Source organism: Gobius niger, assembly GCF_951799975.1.
Source record: "Gobius niger genome assembly, chromosome: 18".
NCBI classification, from domain to species: domain Eukaryota; kingdom Metazoa; phylum Chordata; class Actinopteri; order Gobiiformes; family Gobiidae; genus Gobius; species Gobius niger.
This window is the reverse complement of record NC_136869.1, coordinates 4,178,425-4,197,119: the sequence shown is the minus strand read 5'-3', so window position 1 is coordinate 4,197,119 and position 18,695 is coordinate 4,178,425. Positions and strand designations below refer to the sequence as shown.

Sequence of the window (18,695 nt, the reverse complement as noted above, 5' to 3'; positions counted from 1 at the left end):
TTAATAAAGTGTTTTGTATCATACGTGTTCTTACAATAGTGAGCTGAATAATTATAGAAACAACGTCTCGTCTGTGATTTGAGAACTTTGTATCGTGGTTTAAATCCATGCAGGTGAGTCGGTGACATGTCCGAGCCTCCGCCGTCCTCCTGTAGTGACCGCTGTGTCCACTGTCCGTCCACTGTCCGTCCACCACTGCCTGTTCTTTAGGGGAGGTGACTCTGTGACCTGTTTAGCTTCACTGAGTCCGGCTCCAGCCTCCCACCAGCCGCTCAGGCGTCACACGGCAGAGACATGTGCCTCCATCAACGCTGTGACATCGTGATATAACGTTGTTCTCTCATCAAAGCCTGTCTTTCTCTTCATTCAAAGCAAGTTTGAGTAATCACATTTTTATTATTTATTATCACTCATCATCGTTATGCTTTAGGTGCATTTCAAACAGCTGCACGGAGGCGCAGTGGTTAGCGCTCATGACTCACAGTCACGGGTTCGATCCCCGGCCTGGTGGGGCCCTTCTGTGTGGAGTTTGCATTGTTCTCCCCATGTCTGAGTAGGTTTCCTCCGGGTGCATCGGGTGCATTCACAATTTGTACAATAGGTTATAGAACAATAAGCTCTTGCTGCTTCCTCTTCTCTGCGTTAACATCACATGAATCTTATTTAAGTAACAGTCTGTATTTAAAATGTTCTAAAATGTGAAAAATCAATCACCTGGTCTTGCATTTTGACGTAAAGTAAATATAATATATATATATATATTATTGTAAAGTCCCTCCTTCCTGGATCTCGCCAACTAATCAGAGTCTAGTATCCTCCTGCGTTGACCAATGAGACGAGCTTTTCCTGTGAACCAGCCTGTCAGGTCCAATCAGGAGGGACTTGGAGGAGCTTGATCGTTTACTTTTGAAAATTGTGTTCCCGTTCTCCTCATTTTGGAAACTAAGAAGGGATTTCTGGTTAAAGAGGGGAGGAATTAGATTATTTACGTTCACATTTCACTTTTCTCATTTTGCAAACTTACAAACTATCACTTTAAAGGGTTTATCTCACCGGAGAGAGTTGTGGAGACACAACCGGATTGATTGTGTGCATAAAAAGGGTCTATTTCACCAGTCTGGAGACTAGTTGGAGACTTGAGTTCCTGATAGTCACAGTGATGTCTCTGAGACGTCCTCTGGAGATAAGGCGAGTCTCCAGGTTACTCATGGTGAAAACAAACAGGTTCGATTTCAACGGAGCCTCCGAATGGTCTCCGAGAGGTCCATGTGGTCTCAAGCACCTGTGGCAACGTTGCGAACACTATTTGTTGTCCTAAACCTGTGAGACGTTTCTGTGACGTCCCTGCAATGTCTCCGAGACCTGTCGGACACCAAAGAGATCTCAAAGAACTCCTTGGTGTCCGACATGAAGAGTCTCCACGAGGTCTCCGCTGAAATGGAACCTGTTCGTTTGTAACAAACGATTTCTCCCACTGTGAGTGAAACACTGTCCAGCTCCCGGATATGGATGGTCCCGCTGCGGCACCAGTGTGGGGCAAAGGGCAAAATCCACTCTGCAAAAACATGATCAAAACACCAACTTCAAAACTTTTTATGATGATCAATTGAAAAGAGTAGCATAAGAATGTAAACTCTCAAACTGCATGAAATAGAAATCATTGAAAAGGGTACAGAAACTTCCTGTTGCTTGAACGATTTTGCTTTTCCACCTTGTTTTTTTTTTTCAATCTAGTCTGTGTAAGCTGTTTGCGAACTGGCTGTGCCATAAGTCTGTATAAACCCTCTACATCTTGCACTCTGTTTGCCTCCATCTTTCTCGGAGTGGGAGGTGAAGATGACAGTTTTCTGCGGCTGATGTGAGCGCGTTTATCACCAAACACAGAATCAAAGCCTCGACGCCTCGGCTCAGGCCCAAAGAGAGAGAGAGACGTGTTTGAAATCATCATTCTGACAGGTCCGGGCGTAGCTCCGCGGCTCTGAAGAGTGTCTCCCTTGCACTTTCTGCTGATCACCTGTCAATTGAAATAGATCAGGACGTCTGACAAATTTCGCTTTTGTATACGCAGACTGCGCTCCTGGAAAGTGGTTTGGAAAATAAAATAAACCATCTTCTTCCAATCAGGCTGCAAAGAAGCTGAACTCTTTCCCTTCCTTCTGCTTCCAGCTGCAGTCACTGTCAGTGAAACATGAAACAAAGATCTTTACTTTGTATTTTGGGGTTCAAAGCTGAATGAAATATTCAAATTCAAAAGATTCAAATGGCATCTTATCTTAAGCCGAGGTCACATCTGGTCGTACCGGCTCCTACGGCCGGTCTATGTGCAAAAACATGAGAAAGCACACGGAGAGCACACGTGTGACCTGCTTATAATCAAACCAGAGGTTCTTTGTCATGTCAAACAAACATGTGTCGTGCACCATTAGTGCAGCCAAAGCACGTTCAGAAATCTCGTACGTCCTCATAGATTCCTCCACACATGTCGCAAGTCGTTCGTGAATTGCCTGTTCGGCGAAAGCGCATCAATCGCACGGAAATATGATGCATAAAGCTTCACAGGTGCCTGTGGCCATTTGTATGTCAATGTGCCGAGGGTTAGAGGGAAGGTGCGGAGAGAACAGGTGTCAGAGAGAAAGGTGTGACACGTAACAGTTTCACTAAACGTGTTTGGATCCATGTGACTGTATGACATGTCGTCACTGTGACTTTCTCTCTCCAACTCCCAGAAAAGTGTGTCGTACTGTCCAAACATGCGCCTTCTCTGTAACCAAGGATGAAGTATATAGAGTATATGAAGTATATACTCCTCCAAATTGCCGGGTAATCTCTGCGACGAATGCACATTGTTGGTATACAACGTACACATCTTGTGTAGTTCTTGCAAACTTCATACAAAGCCTGCCTGGAACCCGCGGTCAGTACGTAGGTTAGTCTTACAACTTCCGTGCGTTGGGTGTACGGATGAAGCGACAGCTGCACGTCCGAGCAGCCTCCGTGTGACGCACCTTTGAATTAAAGGTGGTACGTTGGGTGCGCGTTGATGTGAACACCACAGCTACGTTCTCCACTAACAAGAAATAAACACTGTACGTCCGGTTGCGACCTTGGCTTTAGAAATGTGCTTGAATTAAGAAAATGAATGCTGATTTTGAGTAGGTGGGGACTGTCTGGAAATTAGAGCCAATGGAGCAAGAATTAATTCGCTTACAATAAGAGCTTGACATGACATTCTAGGTCCATTAGCAATAAAATAGTCCAAACCTGCTCAAAATCTGCACCCATTTCTAATAATATTTAGAAATGTGTATTTTTAAGTCATTTTTACTGTGTTTTGTTTTGCCCATTCAACCTTGTTTCCACATCATCCTGTAATACGGGGGTTCCCAACCGAATCTATGACTGAATGCCTATTGAAGTTCACCAGTAATGCTAAAATACTGGGAATTTCTTCAAGACTACCCAAGAAAGACTCTCCCAAACGTCCTGTTGGGTCATTTATAACATACAACACTTACATTTGTAGAAGTGTTGTTTTACTTTGTGACATAATGAAATGGATGGTTTGTTTATTGAGGGGTTGAAAATGCTGCGTGGTCGAGACTAAACCCTGATGTTGAACTGGAGCTGACCTTCCCGTGGTTTTCCTCCCTCTTTCAGCTGCACTCGGACGGAGACCGGGGCGACGGCAGCGTGCGGTACGTCCTCACGGGCGAGGGCGCCGGCTCGCTGTTCAAGATCGACGAAAAGTCCGGGGACATCCACGCCACGAAGCGCCTGGACCGCGAGGAGAAGGCCTACTACGTCCTGCACGCCAAAGCCGTCAACCGCCAAACCAACATCGCCCTGGAGGGGGAGTCGGAGTTCATCATCAAGATCCACGACATCAACGACAACGAGCCGCGCTTCACCAAGAACCCCTACTACGCACGCGTGCCCGAGATGAGCGAGATCGGTGAGTGCTGCTGCCACTACTACTACTGCTACTACTGCTACTACTACTACTACTACTACTCCTACTACTACTCCTACTATACTACTGAACCCCTACTACGCACGCGTGCCCGAGATGAGCGAGATCGGTGAGTACTGCCGCTGCTACTACTACTACTGCTACTACTACTACTCCTACTATACTACTGAACCCCTACTACGCACGCGTGCCCGAGATGAGCGAGATCGGTGAGTACTGCTGCCAATACTACTACTGCTACTACTACTACTCCTACTACTACTACTCCTACTACTACTACTCCTACTATACTACTGAACCCCTACTACGCACGCGTGCCCGAGATGAGCGAGATCGGTGAGTACTGCCGCTACTACTACTACTGCTACTACTACTACTACTCCTACTACTACTACTACTACTATACTACTGAACCCCTACTACGCACGCGTGCCCGAGATGAGCGAGATCGGTGAGTACTGCTGCTGCTACTACTACTACTACTACTACTACTCCTACTATACTACTGAACCCCTACTACGCACGCGTGCCCGAGATGAGCGAGATCGGTGAGTACTGCTGCCACTACTACTACTGCTACTGCTACTACTCCTACTATACTACGGTGCTATATACTTCTATTGCTTCTAGGGCTTTGGTCATAATCTCAAACACATCTATCATCTCACTCTCAGCTGAGAAAATGATCTAAAACAGCTAAAACAAAATCCAGAAACTACCAGCGATCTCCGAATAAGCCCCTCCCACCCGTCTCCACCCGCTCCCCTTCGCTGTGCAGCTGTTTCAAAAAGCGATGGCGAGCGTTTTCTCTTCGTGATGAGTGGATTACGCTTAGCAAAGAGATGCTAAAGCTAAAGCTAAACCAAAGCCTGGATACATCAGACCTCAGGATGAGTTTTTCTGGAGCTGCCGCCGTTATGCTAAGAACAGACACTGGGGAAGATCTAAAGATGACTCAAAGATGCGCGAGTAATGCCTTTTGAGCGTTCTATCCCCATACAAATGAATAGTGAAGCCTGGTGCAATACTCAAGTACTCAATACTCAAGTACTTTTTGTCCTTTTCAAGGCTTTGAACTCATTTCTGTGGCTTCTTTATCATTAACATGTCACAGAAAAGCAGAAACTTAGCTGATTATATTTAGCAATTAGCTCAGAGGACACTTTTAGACGCTAATTTGTATCTAAAGAAACATCTCAAATGGTCTATGCATTTATTAATAATTTCTAATTGGCTTTGATCTCACCTGAATGTGGCCGATGGGTTTAAAACAGCTGGAAGCATCTGGATCAGACTCTGAAAAGCCTCCCGGACTAGCCTACTCGCTAACTCTCCGCATATGTTGTGACCGAACACTTGTTTTTATTTCTATGCGCTAGTGCAGGGGTCCCCAACTAAATCAGCTCAAGGTCTGGAAACGTTTCTTTTATAACTTTCCACATTATGTCCAGGGTCCATATGCAGTGATTGCTCTTGAAAATGTTAAAACATGAGCACAGGTTGTCTCTTTACATACCAGAGCTGATCAATGAATCAATAATTTTGCCATTATATTTCAATGTTATTCAAATTGTTGAGATAATGTTTTATTCAGCCTTAGAAATTGAGTTTATTGAGAGACTGAAAAGGCTTTGGAGTCCGGACTAAAGCACTAGTGGCTCAAAACCATAGATGTAATAATTAGAGATAGATTAATACCTATTTAGCCCCATTCATAGAAAAGGTCCCTGTGTGACTCGCTCAGACTCCTCCTACGCAGCCTGTTCCTTAAAAGGGCAAAAAGGCGGGAAGCCCTGCACTCATGGGGCGGAGCCTCCACAGAGCTCCACAGCTTGATTGACAGGCTCTGGAGCCAGTCAGTGTAGAGAAAGTGCTTCCTCTAGTTCAGCCGGATAAACAAAAACCAGTGTGGTCACATGGGTCATAGCATGTTTTAGAAAAAGAAAAACCCTTTGGAGCCAGGCTTTGAAGCCGTTCCTCGGGAGGTCTGAAGTCTCATTAGAATCAATTCACCCGAGTGTCTCTTGGAGTCGCCCTTGGCCACCAGGGGGCGGTATTACAGCCATGTCAGCTCCACAAGGACCATAGAGAAGCACGTTCCTCGCCCATCGCTCAAAACACAACTCCAGGTCTGTTTTTAATGAGAAAACTACTTTGGAACCTGGTGAAAACGTCTAAAAAGTCGATTACTGCCACTTTCTAAAAACACTCCGTGCGTTTATTCACGTCGCTTCCGCCACAAGCTTCACATGTCAGCGTCCAAAAGCGCAGCTGTATCCGTGAGCTTTAATTACTCGGCTCAGCGTGTAAAACCAGGTCACGAATCTGCTTTATTTGAGTTAATCCTTTCTGCCCCGGACCGGCGGATCACTTTCCCCTAGATCTCAGCCTGCCCTCACTGGGCCGCGCTGTCCCGTCTGGAGGGGGGCGGGGCCGGATCACAGATTAAACTAAACAATGAATACTCAAGCGACTCCAGATCGATGCGGCTTTTATCAGCGGTAATAATAACTCCACTCATCGCGACTTTGACGTGAGGCGGCGCTGACAGACACGGCCTGTGATCTACAACACTTTTGAATCTGCGTATGAAGGGGTTTGATTTTCGTCAAAGCAACAAGTTAAAACCAAGGCCGCTGTTAATGTTTGCACTAATGCATTTTGTCTGCAGTCGGAGCTTTTACAGAAATGCATGTAGGGGTCAAAGCTCTGTGCCCTGTTTGGTTTTACTTACAAACTATGAAAGCAGAAAGACTGAGTAATATTTAAACCAGGGGTAGGTAAGTTTGTGTGGTGGAGGGCCGATTTTCATCATCACCAAATCACCGAGGGCCGAACCTCTGAAGCCCAAAGTAAAGAACAGTTTTCTGCAAATACCAATGTTTTATATTATATGGGATGTTTTGCCTGGATTTTATTTAGTTTTTTTACTTCTAGTTCGGCTTGACCCAAATCTAAAAGCTGCAAATCAACAGTGTAGTGCCTCATTTGAAAGCTAAGGCCTACAAATCTAATTGTAACTTTTTGTTGCGTTGTCGCTGCTCTTTTGTCAAATTTTTGAAGCGTTTTTGAAGGTTTTTTTGGTGGGTTTTTAAAAGCATTTTTGCCCTGTTTTCTCGTCAGTTTTTTATCGCTCTTTAGTCACTTTTATGTTGTATTATTGTTACTTTTCTGGCCTGTTTTAGTCACTCTTTTGTTGTATTATTGTTACTTTTCTGGCCTGTTTTAGTCGCTCTTTTGTTGTATTATTGTTACTTTTCTGGCCTGTTTTAGTCACTCTTTTGTTGTATTATTGTTTCTTTTCTGGCCTGTTTTAGTCACTCTTTTGTTGTATTATTGTTACTATTCTGGCCTGTTTTAGTCGCTCTTTTGTTGTATTATTGTTACTTTTCTGGCCTGGTTTAGTCACTCTTTTGTTGTGTTATTGTTACTATTCTGGCCTGTTTTAGTCGCTCTTTTGTTGTATTATTGTTTCTTTTCTGGCCTGTTTTAGTCACTCTTTTGTTGTATTATTGTTACTTTTCTGGCCTGTTTTAGTCACTCTTTTGTTGTATTATTGTTACTTTTCTGGCCTGTTTTAGTCACTCTTTTGTTGTATTATTGTTACTTTTCTGGGCCTGTTTTAGTCACTCTTTTGTTGTATTATTGTTACTTTTCTGGCCTGTTTTAGTCGCTCTTTTGTTGTGTTTATGTTGCTTTTTCGTCACTTTGTTGTTGTGTTTCGATGCCATTTTAATGCTTTCTTTTCAAGAAGATTTTAGATTTGGGTAAAGCCAAACAGGGGAAAATGTGCTCAGTTCATGTTGGGGTTAAGAGGTTAAAAATCACATGTAAACACTAACATTTTGTATTTATATTATACTGTTTTTTACACAATAACCACCAAAGCAAAAAGCGGCTCATCGTCCCCCACTTCCCCGACTTTGGAAGGTACGTGAGCAAATTCATCTTGGGGCCAGAGGTTCTGTGCTGGAGGGCCGGATTTGGCCCTGACGTTGCCTACCCCTGCTTTAAACTGTTGGCTTTGGTCCAGCTCATAACTGACTTTCCTAATGCATTCACAAACATGGTAACTTTCAGGGAGAAAAGTGGAGCTTTTTTTTGTCACAATATGGTCTAAAGATGAGCTTCTGCCACTTTGAGTTTGAAATGTAGAAATACCGGCGGAGTGTCCACTGCAGTGAAGCGACCGGGCGTCCTCTCTGGGCCGACCATGTGACACAGATGTCACTCGGTTCAACGGACACCCTCAGAGAGAGAGAGGGAGAGGAGAGAGGAGAGAGAGGGAGAAAGGAGAGGGCACTTATCTGAGGGCAGCAGGGCGCCATGGCAACCGATGAGCATGTCCTGATGTCGTTCGGTCGAGCGCCGAAGAAAGAAAAACAGCAACCTGAGTATAATACCACACAGTAATCAAAGTACAGACGACTGAAGATCATTTGTACTTTTATAATGTGACAAAGTGACTCTTAATGTGAAGTTTCAGAGGGAGGACGTCCAGCTTTCTTGGCTTTCTTTCATGACTTGAGTCCAAAATGAGCCTGACATTAGTAAATAATACTACAGATGACCCACATGAATGACCCTGTGTATTTTTCTAGAATTATGAGAAAGCACAGGGGCCCTCGGGCTTCTTATTGAAAAGCACACATCGCCAGTTGGTGCTTTTTACCAGTTTCATTCTACACAATTATGACCTAAAAAATAAAAATCTTATTGCGGGAATTAACTGGTTAAGGCGAGACACTGCAGGTGAATAGGGAAAAAATGTATATTTACAGATATCAATTTGAAGCTGTTGCTGTCGATCACTGGCATAAATGTGAGAAAAAAATACATTGCAAGTGTTCTGTCATTTTATCTTTTCATAGAAGAACAAGGTGTTTTATGCCTAAAAATGCCCCAAATTTCCCGTCTTTTCGGCGACGAAATCTGAATAATGGACAGAGCTACATTCAAATTTGTGGTTTCATTTTATTGATAAATGAGTTACCAAGACTTTTTCAGAGGGGATTTTTTGTGGAAAATTTTGTAAAAAAAATAATTTTCACCTTATTTTTTGACATTCAAAACTCAATAAATGGGGCTAGGGATTAAATAATAAAAAATCCCTCTAAAAAAATCTTCCAAATATTGTTCAGTCCAAGGCTGGAAAATGTGAAGTCTTTAGGTCCGACTGACGTGGACATAGTGTCGCCACAATGACAGAAAAATGTGTTTTGAGAGAAAGACCCTTGAAATTGCATTGTCCCATATAAGTCTATGGGGGAACATTGAATCAACGCAATATTTAAACATGTTATTGTGAAGATTAGTCATATTTTCTGTTTTTGGGTGAAAGCTTGTATGTTCAGAGACCAATTTGGCCCAAAACCTGAAAACTGAAAAAAATGAGTTTTGACTGTAGTGTCTCCCCTTAAATGTGTCGGACAAAATTGGAAATAATTATTTGACTCCTAAACTCACTCATCGTCCGGTTCTCTATGTCATTTCACCGGACCTTTGTGGAGAGAATCCAAACTATACATTTTTGAATCAATCAGTTCATAATGTTTCCATTTGCTCTTATATGTAATAGAAAAGTGCTGTAATAGTAACATTTCTATGGGGAGTAAAAAACGTAGTTTGGCGGAAATGTACAAAATTTGGCAGAAAATTCAATTTGGTCGTTCCAATCAAAAAAGTCAATGACAGCCTTGTCATATTTTTCATGGCGTTGCCGTAGCGATGACCAGAACTCCCCATTTACTCTAATGGAAAATGTTATAATTGCACAATTTTACCAAATGACAAGGGCAAATGGAAAATGTTCTCATTGCTTATTGACCTTTTTCCCGAACTTCGCGTGGGCGCCGCCTGAATAGTGCCCGCCCCTTCTCTGCTATCAGTTAAGGTAGGAAAAGGTAGCACTTTACACGGGCCGGTAAGTCCGTAGTACTTATAGTGGTAAATACTAGTAATGACAGTGGTACTTACAGTGTAACTACAGTGGTTCTTCTTGGTACTTATTGTGGTACTTGCAGTGGTACTTACAGTGGTAATTACAGTGGTAAGTACTAGTATTTACAGTGATAATTCTAGGTTATTATTGTGGTACTAAAAGTCATAATTACTAGTAATTAGGGTTAGGGAGACACAGAGTTACCACTGTGTCTCTCATTACTAAGAGATACAGTGGTAACTCTTAGTAATGAAGGTCATACTTCTATGTACTTTGAGACTTTAAATGATAGTTTCTAGTAGTTTCAGTGATACATCTATGGTACTTATTGGTAATTCAAGAATACTACAGCACCAATTCATAGGTAGTAAATGTGGTACTTCTACATACAGACATACTTTCTAGGATTGTGTGACTATAAAACAACATAAAACAGCATTAGGGAAAACAAGAAGTACAACCTTCATTACTAAGAGTTACCCCTGTATCTAGAAGTACATAACTTGTAATTCTTACTATAGTATCCTTTACGTACCACAATAAGTACCTAGAATTACCAGTGCAAATAGCACTGTAAGTACCAAGGACTTACCGGCCCGTAATGTAAGTGTTCCCTAGGAAAATACTTAGTTTTAACATTTTTAAACTCTGTATAGTCCCTTTAAAGTACAAATACTTGTGTTTCAGAGAAAATGTGCTTTTACATAATATTCTAATTTTCTGAGATGTACCTGTATGTGTCCGTTATGTGAGACAAAAGCATTTGAGAAAATGGCCTTTGAATTTATCAGTGCAATAGTATCAGTGCAATAGTATAGTTATAGTGAAGACTGGGTCATTTATTTATTTGTGGTATTTTCCTTCAGCACTCGACTTCGTTCAGCTCGGTGAGAATCTAAATGAACTGTTTTTGGTCAGCCCTGTCCACGAGCCCCGTCTTTGTGTCCGAAAGGTGCTTATTTGAGCCTAAGTGGTCGCAGACAGACGCGCTCGGGTGATATTTCTTAAAGCCGCGGTGTCACTGAAAGCCAGTCTGTCTCCAGTTAAGGGCATTAGTGGCACAGGCTTCACTGACTCCGAGATCCTCCTCACTGTCACTTTAAACCAAACTCACACCCAATCCCACCGAATCAGACAGCTGCGCTCGCTCTCAGTGGGTTTGGGGCTTAGAATTTAAGGATATCGGCAGCATTTGTCACCCAGCGCTGATTTAAGATGAGGTCATGGACGAGCTTATTTGCAAAGAGCCTTAAGGCGAGACGCTGCAGGTGAACAGGGAAACTAAATTAAATGTCGAGATATGAATTTGAAACTTTTGCTGAACATTACTGATATGACAATGAGGAAAACATGTAGTGCAAGCTTTTAAGCAATAAAAAAAAAATAACACACCTCTCAAATACAGTCAGACTCTTAACATTCACGACTAAACAAATAAATTGCCTAATCTTCATAATAAGTTGTTCAGTTATTGCACTGATTGAACATTTCTCCATAGATTTAAATGAGAAATTTTAACTTAATTTTCTAAAACTGCAAAAAAGTGAATTCAACCTGGAAGACTAATTTCAGCATCTCCGACCTTCAGCCAATGATCACCTCTGTGAGGGTCACACCTCAGCCTATCAGAGCAGAGCCACACCTTCGTCAGAGCCAATCATCGCTCTCGGTTCTGCGTTTAAGCCTTCAGCGTTTATGGCTCGTCCGCTTCCTAACTGTGCTGCGACCCACCTCCACCCCTTCATTGCCTCTTCTGTCCTCGCCTTCACCCTGCTACATCCTCCTTTAAGATAAGATAAGATAAACCTTTATTAATCTCACAAAGGAGAAATTCACTTGTTACAGTCAGCGTTACTTCACAGTCTTATTGTACAGTCTGACAGCAGTGGGGATGAAGGCTTTGCGGTAGCGCTCCGTCCTGCACTGATGGTGTCTCAGTCTGCCACTGAGAGAGCTGCACAGCCACCACCAATGTCCAGGCGGCGACATTTTTTTCCCCTAGGATGGGAAAGGCCACATTTCAGAACAACCCGAGTTTAAACTGATCCAAACTACCTGTAGACCGAAAACCTAACCCTAACCTTTAAAACACTCAAATGAATGGAAAAAGCCCTTTCCCATCCTAGGAAAAAAAAAATAGCATCCAGGCTCTGGGGGAGACATCCAGCACAGTAGCACAGTGGTTAGCACTCGTGCTTCACAGCTAGAAGGTCTCGGGTGTGGTAGACAGGGCCTTTCTGTGTGGAGTCTGGTTTCTCCTACAACTAAAAACATGTAGAAGAAGAAGATCTTTATTTATATAGCGCCGTTGGCAGACCCAGTCACAAAGGGCTTCACATGAGACAATTGTACTCCATTCACTCCATACTCGGTGGTGGTAAACTACGTTTGTAGTTTCAGTTTCCCCTGGGGGAGACTCTGACCACCGCCATACATTCACTCACACACATCATTCATCCTGGCCTATTGTACATGTTTTTAGTGGTAGGGGAAACCAGAGTACTTGGAGGAAACCTACGCAGATACAGAGAGAACATGCAAACTCTACACAGAAAGGCCCCGTCCAGGTGGGAATCGAACCGTCTAGCTGTGAATCCTCCAGCCAGGTGTTTCTCACCACCAGCCTGGCTGCACATCTGGAGATGGGTCCCTGGGTGCAGCACTGCCGCTGCCCACTGCTCCTTACAGGTCGTCCAGTGGTGTCGAGGGATGGGTTAAAAGCAGAGGATACATTTCTTTGTACAAACTAGCTTGAATCCATATGTCAATATCTACTGCCGGGGTCTGATCGCCAAAAATATATATGCCAATAAATTATTCCAATCGCTGCTTTTGTCTGTTTGAGTTTACCCAGGTTGAATTGTACTTATTTCTTCACCATAAGGATTGTTTTGATTGAGTTTTAACCTCTCTAAAAATGAGGAACTGTGAATAAATGAAATCTTTTCAAATTCAAAGACAAAATGCGATATCAAAAATCCCCTCTGAACAAAATCTTTGTAGCTAATATGTTAACAAAATAAAACCATACATTTAAACCTGGCTCTATGTCTAGTATTTAGTGTTTGTAGTAGACTATGTTTTTAGTTTTCAGATCATTGGCATAAAAAAAAACCTGAGCTGAACAGACAATGTCAAAATGAAAATAATAAATCCACCGCTCTTTAATTACACCCCATTACGTCGCGGCCTTTAGACATTTCACACTCGACGTGAAATCGGCGAAAGGTTTCCTCCCGTTGTATCGCACGTTTATATTTATAGCCCCTTTGCCATTAAATATTTCTACTCAATTAATCCTGTCCTAAGTGCAATGAGGCAACGCTTGGCCCCGCGAGGCGCCATTTGGGAGCTAGCTCCGGCTAACATCTGCTCTTCACGCACGGAAATAGCGCCGAGCTTGTTTCTCCGGGTGAAAACGGATCGCCTCTGCGGTTTGGGCGACCAGATATTTGGCCTCTCTCAGACACTAAAAGGATTCTGGAGGATTCGCCGGGAGAAGGGGGGAGAGAGAGAGAGAGGCTTTAGCGTGGTGCCGCGAGTATGCTAACACAGATATACTTAGCAAAATACATTAGCCGGCATCGATTAGCCACAGAAATCAATGGCGTATAAGTAGCCCGGGATGGAGGCCGGTTTTGGGTAATGCACAAGGACACGAACGATCGCTCACAATCAGGACGGAGCTGTAAGCAGTTTTGGAGAACGCTTTATTTAGATTTACAGTTTGACAGGAAGCAGCGGGCGCCGGTTCAGTAAAAAGTGCTGGAAATAGATTATAGACGGTCAAGCGTTACACTTCACACAGTACGTCGAAACAAGAGCTCCACTTTAGCACCTGAATGTTCCAGACTTGCATCCAATAATCCAGTTCTTATTCGAATAACTAAACAAGATGTCCACAATCTCCTCTGAACCTGTCTCTGTCACTAGAAATATGGGCAATGTTGGCTTTAAATTTAAGGCGGAAACTACAGTTTGGTCTCTTAACAATAACATGTTTAATCATTGCACTCAGATTTATGAGGGAACCTGTAATTTCCCTTATAAATCTATTAAAGAGCCATTTTCTGAAAATGCATTTAAGTACATTGGTGCATCAGTGAGTGCATCTACAAGGGCTCGAATTTCCTGGTTATTAGTTATATTCCGGTTATGGCAGTTTTCGGGATATGGTGTTTATGTCACTGAGAAAACGGGAAACTCAAATCCCCTGTTTACATGATCAAATAAAGAAACACGGCTTTTTGTATTGAAGCTCTATGTTTGAGCGCAATACGGTGGAAATATAAAAGCATAAATGTGTGGCTTGGTTTGCTCGTCCTCTACATCCTGAGCTACGGCAAACGACGGCAGATTGCGGATAATTCGTTAACTTTTATCCGTCCTGGGGCTGTCTTTGCCTCCGACGTGGACCAGGGAGCTCTGGGAGAAGGTTAAAGCCGTGAGAGCGGAGGTGATGGAGTTCATTGATAGTTAGTGGAGGAAAAACTTCATCTGCCTCTGTGTTGTGGTTTCTGCGTCCGGAGGAAAACCAGCCGCCTTGAAACTGTCGCTGACAGTTTTGCATAAATCCACATTACGATGCTTCTTTCCATCTTACATATTCACTAAATTTAGTTATTCATGGTTAAAATATAGAACTCCAGAAAGAGGAGCTCTTCGGACTCGCCGCCGCCATGTTTGTTTACGATTAACGGTGTATGTGCGAGAAATGCGAAGTTTCTTAAAACCAGAAAATAGCGTAAACATGAAGTTTTATCCTGGTTACTGACGGAAAATCCCAGCCAGAAAACCCGGGATTCTCAAAACCGTGAAACTGCTATTTTCAGGTTTTTAGAATCGGGAAAGTGCCTTTATATGATCAAAGACAAAACCGGAATATTAAAAACTCCCGATAATAACCGGGAAATTCGAGTCAGTAGCTCCTACAGACTCCAAACCTTCCATTCTTGGACTGAACCATATTTTGAAGTTGTTTTTTTTTAAGGGATTTTGTAATATCTCATCCCTAACCTGATTTATTGAGGCGAAATTTTGACCGATTTTTCCACTGTATTTTAAAACTAAACAAGATGTCTAAAATCCCCTCTTGAAAATCTTTGTTGCTAATATGTCAACAAACTAAAAACATAATTTTACTGAGCCATTGTCTCCAGTTCCACTTTACCCAAATAAAGCTTCTTGACTGGAGAGGAACAGTGTACTGCCTCATTTGAAAGAAAACTGATTGTGACTTTTTTGTCGCATTGTTGCCGTTTGTTTTGTTGCTTTATTGTCATCTTTTCGCCACGTTGTCGTCACGTTGTCGTCACGTTGTTGTCACTTTTTTGTCACTTTTTTGTCACTTTTTTGTCACTTTTTTGTCCCATTTTTCATATATATAGTAACAATGAAATACAGGCACTAGGGCGGTGAAGACTTTGCCTGGAGCTCCTTCTACAGGCAGCTGTTGGAATTACTTACAAACTGTCGATTTACGGCGTGGTTTACTGCTTCAGCTCGGCCTGATAAACACACTTTGTCGACTTTCTCACATTTCTAGCCATTTTCATGAACCTCTCCCCGCCTGAATTGAGTCTCCGCTGAGTCTGTCCCAGTGCCTCTAAGCCGTGCTCTTCTTCTGCAGGCACGTCGGTGATCCAGGTGACGGCCACAGACGCCGACGACTCCACCTACGGGAACAGCGCCAAGGTGGTCTACAGCATCCTGGAGGGACAGCCGTACTTCTCTGTGGACGCGGAGACAGGTCAGTGAGGCCAAACTCAGGACGATGATATACGTTTACAACAGGGGGCAGCAGAGAGAGGGGAGTCCTTCAGTCAGCTGGACCTGGCAAATCATGAAAAAACGTGCACAATTTATGTGTTTTTCCAGATTTAAACTAGTTGGGTGTTGGGCCATACTTCACTATAGTAATCAGGATCATCGATTGTCACCAAAAAAGTAAACAAAGTGGTATCTGCCTCACCGTCAGTCCCGTTACTGCTGCAGGATTCTCCCAAAGTTCTGCTTCCACTCTAAAAACTTAATGAAGGCATCAGTGGGGTAATACAAACACTTTTTGTCTGACTGATACAGATTATACTGTCTGCAGAGCCTTCATCCTCAGGGTTTTTGCCGCTCAGGGTGCTAGCGGTAGCATTTAGCTGCTATTATGTTAAAGCAGTACTAAGTAACTCTTCCCCCTAGAGGCCATAAGCGCAACTGCAGGTGTCGTAGCAAGTTCCGATTTTTTAACTTATTAATTGTCTTGGAGAGTAAATACTACGCTGACAGGAAAGGCGAAGTGAGAGAGGGTTACTGTGCATCCAATTATACAATCTTTTTTTTCACCCAAACTTGGCTGTAAATACTGTTTAAAGTGACGTTAGCCCGCAGTTAGCTTTGCCCGTTAGCATGTTAGCTTCTTCTTCGTGATTCCATTAGTGTGTATTGCTTTCTCCGGACCGGTGGCAGTTAAGTTGCAAACCTGGTTTTCTGGCCAGAGACACCAGGGGGAGATGAAAGACCCTCCAATCATCCCATAAACACTTGTATTACCCCCACAGGGACTACGGAAAGGATTTATTAAGGTAAACACGTTACTTAGTACTGCTTTAAAGAGACTAGATGGTCCTTTTATGCTCACTACTGCCACCTCAGGTCTTAACCGTAACTGCAGGTTCTATATTAAACTCATGCATGACGGCACTTTTTAGTAACAACTTTTTGAGTGACAGTGCAGGATTTTAGAGGCAGTTGTGGTGAACAGGTCTGAGCTCACTCTACACATTAGGACATGGCTGGAACATGTAGGGGGAGGAAAATACTTAGTTTTAACATTTTTTAACTCCATATAGTCCCTTTAAATGAGACAACAGCTGCAGCAGGAAACTATGCGTCTCTCCTTTCATTCAGAAAAATATGGCCATGTTGTTTCTTGCTCTTAAATCCGTCAAGATGAACCATTTTGACAAAGATACAGAATCCTGTTACAGACATGTCTACACAGGAGCTTTAGTCCTTTTCCCAGTGACTCAATAGTGTTTCTTTTTCTGAATAAGCATCACCTAGGCCAGTGGTTCTAATTCAGAATCAGAGTCAGAATTGTTTTTATTGCCATTGTGAGTGAACAGCTTCACAACGAGGATTTTTTTTCCGGTTCAATCATGCAACAGGAAACATATCCATCAGTCAATCAACCTTTATTTATACACATACACATATAACACATAACTCAGAAAAAACTGTAAGAATTTGAAAAGTATAAGCCTATGCACAAAGAAGATTCAAATAAAATATGATAAAGACGACAGTGTGAGTGTGTCGTGTTCACTGACAGCCCCCACAAATGTATCAAAACATAAAAAATAATGATGATGAAGCATTTATTTCAAACAAACAAACTGAAATGGAAGTGTTTTATGCCTTGTAGTCCTTTCTCAGTCATATTTGGTGATTTGTAACCATTTATTCTGCTCAAGAAATATCCTTTATGACCTGACCCTGTAATCAAACCACTGATCTGAAGTAAAAGTCATATAATAATAGATGTATTTTCCCCCATAGTTCACCAAATGAGGCGTGAAGTACAGTATAATCACACATCATTAAGTCTCTGCACGTTTTGTTTTGTTTTGTAGGAGCTCATGATTATCATAAGTCTGACCTTTATTACCGTTACCTTTTTTATTTTCCATATCTCCTCCCAAAGCCTTCGATATTCCCGACAGCAGATCGTCAGAGCTTTACCCGCCCGCCTGAAGACCCTTCCAACACCTCTCTCTCTGATATATTTATTTACAACGTCATGAAAGAATCATTCTAAAAAGCTTTCACCGGGATTTTTCGACAAACAGGAAAATTCTCTTCTCGCCTTTTTTCATTTCACAGAACGCGGCGCCGCTGTGATTACTCTGGCGACACAAAGAGCCGCTCTTATGAACAGAGTGGAGCGGTGGGGGATATCGACGGCTTTAAAATTTGATTTAGAAATAATGTGTCAGGAGGGAGGCTTTGCTTTTGGCACCAAACGAGAAAATGGGGACGAGATTGTAGACGCGGGGTCGTCCGTGGAACACAATGGCGACGCTCGGTCACGAAAGCTTTTTGTTTTTTCCACAAATGAAAGCCTTTTTTATTGGGAATATTCCTCTTCAAAGGGGAATGTATTAAATGTTGTCAAAAGACACACCTGAAGTACCATGAAGTGCTCCAATCCGTGTTTCCTCGATCGTATTGTGTAGTAGATAAAACAATAGACGTTATCTTAAGTTATAAAGTGTGTAATATTTTCTGATCGTGTTTTCCTACAAACTGTAAAACCTCATCCACAGCTTTATATCAGCAAACGCATTAATACCAGCAATAAATCACCTTCTCTGAGCTTCATTTATGCATTTCTAACAGACGACATTAATCTCAACTACTTTGTTGGCGCCCGATGGGGACCCGGGCCCTGAGCTGCCACGTGGAGTCACATCCCAGTGTTTGGACAAGACTCAGCAACAGCATTTTGCCAAATCATCATAAAACACATGGCTCTGGTGTCACAAGCTTCAACAAAACAATCACCAGGCCCGCAATCAACGCATCATTTGAAAGCCAGAGCCAAGCCGACAGGAAAACAGCAGTAAAACATGAGCGTAGAAGGTTACAAAATAAATGTCTATTGTTCTATCTATCAGCGCAAAAATCATGCATCGTGCTGAAGTGACAATCAAGTCTTAGTCTATATTTGTTGATATTTAAAGATGCACTATGTAACTTCCATCCATCCATCCATCCATTTTCTTCCACTTT

General features: G+C 42.5%; 1 protein-coding gene across 2 annotated transcripts in view; it reads left to right on the top strand.

Annotated features, from left to right (window-relative positions):
* LOC306977683 (cadherin-6-like) overlaps positions 1-18,695 on the top strand; it is a 191,573-nt gene that overhangs the window by 121,173 nt on the left and 51,705 nt on the right. Inside the window, exons 3-4 of one of the 2 annotated variants that reach the window (XM_079576096.1) lie at positions 3,658-3,952; positions 15,541-15,660. In XM_079576096.1, coding sequence (XP_079432222.1) covers positions 3,658-3,952; positions 15,541-15,660 — 415 coding nt within the window. Of the gene's footprint in view, positions 1-3,657; positions 3,953-4,483; positions 4,519-15,540; positions 15,661-18,695 lie in introns of those variants that run through there. The other variant, XM_079576097.1, reaches the window with a different exon arrangement.